At 62.2% G+C, this 3,517-nt stretch overlaps 1 protein-coding gene across 1 annotated transcript; it reads left to right on the top strand.

The window, feature by feature from the left end:
- LOC141918756 (uncharacterized) lies at positions 1-3,201 on the top strand. Its single transcript, XM_074813623.1, has 9 exons — positions 1-321; positions 520-681; positions 766-875; positions 1,031-1,226; positions 1,450-1,567; positions 1,966-2,006; positions 2,446-2,537; positions 2,624-2,780; positions 3,169-3,201. Exons 3-9 carry the CDS (start codon positions 823-825, stop codon positions 3,199-3,201), a joined length of 690 nt encoding a protein of 229 aa, XP_074669724.1. The 5' UTR covers positions 1-321; positions 520-681; positions 766-822.
- Positions 3,202-3,517: the final 316 nt, after the last annotated feature.

Raw genomic sequence — 3,517 nt, 5'->3', positions numbered from 1 at the left:
TCCCTGCCTGTCCTGCCACACCGCTCAGCACTGTGCTGCAGGCAGGGCAGGGCAGGGCAGGGCAGGCTCCGGGAGCGCTGGCCTGGCGGCATCCACTGACGGGCTCTTGCTCTCTTTTCCTTTGCAACAGGAGGGATCATCATCATCATCAGCAGCAGGAGGAGGAGGAGGCGGGGGCTGCCCTGGCCCTTTGCTCTGCGGCGGAGCTCGGCCGCTGCCCCGGCGCCAGGGCAGGCGGGCTCCGGCTGCAGCAGGGCGCTCTTTGGGCAGCCCCTGGCAGCCCTCTGCGGGGAGGATGGCACACTGCCCCGGCCCATCCAGGTCAGCCAGCCTGTCCAGGGGGTCCCCAGCCCTCCCTCCGCAGTCTCCGGAGGGGCAGCGGGTGTCCCCAGGAGCTCCGGGGATGGGGCACTGGGCTCTTCACCCCCAGCACGGAGCCAGCTCTGGGGCAGTGCTCTGGCCACTGCCGCTGGAAGGCGGCTCCTCAGCCATGCAACTGTCCTCCTGCCTGTCCTGCAGGAGCTGCTGGCTGTGCTGCAGCAGGAAGGACCGTCGACGGAGGGGATATTCCGCAGAGCCGCCGGTGGGACAGAGCTTCGGGAGCTGCGGGAGGCCTTGGACTGCGGCGCAGACGTCGACCTGGGAAGCCAGCCCGCGCTGCTGCTGGCCGCCATCCTGAAGGTGAGCGCTTCTGCCCTGCGGCTGGAGGAGCTCCTGGCTGGCCCCAAGTGCTCAAAGGCTCACCTGGAGCCCTGGGCCTTGCAGGACTTCCTCCGGAGCATCCCCTGCAAGCTCCTCGTGACCGATCTCTACGAGGACTGGATGGCGGTGATGCAGAAGGCCAGCAGGGAGGAGAAGATCAGGGAGCTGAGAGCGTAAGTGTGGGCAGCAGCCTGCCTGTTGAGCAGGAGCCCTAACCGCTGGCCCAGAGCACCTGGAAAGCTGCGCTGGCTCCCACCGGCCTCGGGCGAGTCTGGGGAACGCTGTGGGCAACATCTGCTTTATTAGCGCCGTGTTCCTGTTCCCCCAGGGTGGCCGAGAAGTTGCCTGCAGCCAACCTCCTCCTCCTGAAGCGGCTGCTGTCCCTCCTCCAGCACATCGGCCACCACGCAGCCACCAGCAGGATGGGCTGCAGCAACCTGGCTGTCTGCGTTGGGCCGAACCTGCTGAGCCCAGCCCACGCGGACCTGCTCCCGCTGGAGGCCATGCTGGAGGTGACCCACAAGGTACACATCCCACCCGCCGGGGCAGCCTTCCCGGCCCACCAGCGCTTGGCTGCGCAGAAGGTTCTGCAGGCCTCCTCCCACCAGCAAATGCTGTCGGGGTGGCTGCCTGGAGGAGCAGCCCCACAGCCACAGCCTCTGGGCAGGAGCAGGGGGCAGGGGTGGGAAAGGCTGCTTGGTCCCTTGTCAGGCAGTGGGATTGAGACCCACCATTTGATGTGTGCAGGTGAACGTGCTGGTGGAGTTTCTGGTGGAGAACTGCAGGGATCTCTTTGAGGAGGAAGCGGGCAGCCTTTCCAGCCCAGCAGACAAGGAGCTGCCAGCCCCCCTGGAGAAATTCAGAGGTGAGAGGGGGTACTGAGGGTTGGCACCGGCTGGGGCTTGGGACACCAGAAACCTCCGTGTTGCTTCTGACAGGGCTGGGCATCGAGTGTTGTCCTCTCAGCCCTGCTTGTCCTGTGGCCTCTCTTTGGCCACTGCTCTCCACACATGAACATTTTCCTCTGCAGGATGAGCTGAAGCCTGCAGACAGGGCATCAGAGGGCTGACCACAGAAGTGTAGGGCTTCGGGTGGGGGTTGCTTTAGCTCTGTTTGCTTCCAAAAAGTCACCATGTTGTACATGCTTTTGCTTTCTAGGCCTGAGTTTGGAAGAGAAAAGTGTCCCTGCAGGCAAAGTGGACACCGAGCACCGGGCAGAAGCTTTGCCGCATGCACCCCCCTATCTGCTCGGTGTCCTCACAGAAGCTGGGGGAGATACGGCGGTGGAGTCTGAAACAGGAGAGGTACGTCAGCTCCCCAAACACGGTGACAGCGTGTCTGGGGTAGGAAGGGAGTCGCTGCTGTGCCTCTGCCTGGCAGTAGAGCTGGTGTGGGTTTGGGTTATTCCTCCACCCCTTGGGATGATACATAGCAAGGGAAATGGTCAAGGTTGTGTCTCAAATGCACTCGGCAGGTGCTTAATCAAACCAAAGGCCCACAAAATGCCTACAAAGAGGCAGAGGGGAGCAGCTGTCAACTTCAGGGGGGTTTTGCTCAGACCCTACTTCGTCAGAGCTTCCTCAGGCCTATTTGGGGGTCAGCAGGGGGACTGTGTGAACTGTGGCTGATGCAAACCAGCCCAAGGCATCTCCTCTGGAGATCTCAGGTACCAATTTAGCAAAGAGTCGCTTACCACTCCAGGTCACCCCTTGCCACATGCCAACCGTGACATTTCTTGTTTAGGCACCGCCAGCTTTGCCTCCAGCCACCCCCGAGAGCATGGCAGACTCCCTGGGGCGCCCAGAACAACTGGCCAGGTTTCCAGAGGAAAGAAGGTAAAATGAGCTTGCTTTGGTTAAAATCAGAACTGACTCCAGTGGGTCGTGGCTTTCCATATCTAATCCCACTGTGGGATGGAAAGATTTGCAGGCTCTGCCCAGGACGAGGAGAAGAAGAGGAGCCGGAAGAGAAGAGAGAGCTGGGGAGAAGAGAGCAAAAGCTGCGCAGAAAAGAAGAGGAGGAAGAGAGAAGGTGCTTCTGGGGACGGACCAGCGAAGAGACGCAGGAAGGCGCAGCAGGTCGGGCAGCCCAGGTGCGTGCCGGGCTCTCTGCCCATCTTTCACACCTCTCCACACTCCTCTGCGTCAGCCCAACGCACTGGCGAGGGACAGCGAGGGACGGTGCTGCGCGGGGTCTGGAAATAACTCCCTGGCAGGGCCCAGGGGCTCCCGGCCAAGCCCTGCGGCATGGCACAGGGGCACTGCGCGTCTCTGCACGCTCGGGGCTCGAAGGGCATTGCCCGGGGGACGAGGCGCCAGAGCCACCCCGTACCCAGTGCCAGCAACAGCTCTCTGCTCTGGGCCGTCAGCAATTCCTCACACACGGTGTTCCCCAGAGAGGGCAGCACAACCCTGCCTCTTCCTGCCGCCAGGGATTCACCAGAGCTTTCTGACTCTGTCCTTGCAGGTGCCGATTCATTGTCACCGCCTGATCCGCTGACTTTGGGGCCCCCAGCGTTGCTGTTTGCAATAAAAAGGTGTTTTCTCTCTTGTGACTGAGTCTGCCACAAGACATTCTGGAGTGGGGGCTGTTGTTCTGTGATGGATCCTGGGGAGGAGTTTGGGATGGTCCCTTGTCCCAGCACCCTTCCCAGTGGGCGTCAGGGCTGAGTCGAGGTGCTGTAGGAGGGAAACCCAAGCCCAGAGTCAAGCGGGAGGGTGGAGGTTGGACGGAGCCCGTCCAGGTCGTCTGGTCCAAGCTGGGCTCAAGCAGGCTCAGCTCGAGCAGGCTGCCCAGCACCACGTCCTGGGGAGTT

This window comes from Strix aluco, chromosome Z, assembly GCF_031877795.1.
Source record: "Strix aluco isolate bStrAlu1 chromosome Z, bStrAlu1.hap1, whole genome shotgun sequence".
Taxonomy (NCBI): Eukaryota; Metazoa; Chordata; class Aves; order Strigiformes; family Strigidae; genus Strix; species Strix aluco.
This window is presented reverse-complemented; position numbering and strand designations above follow the sequence as displayed.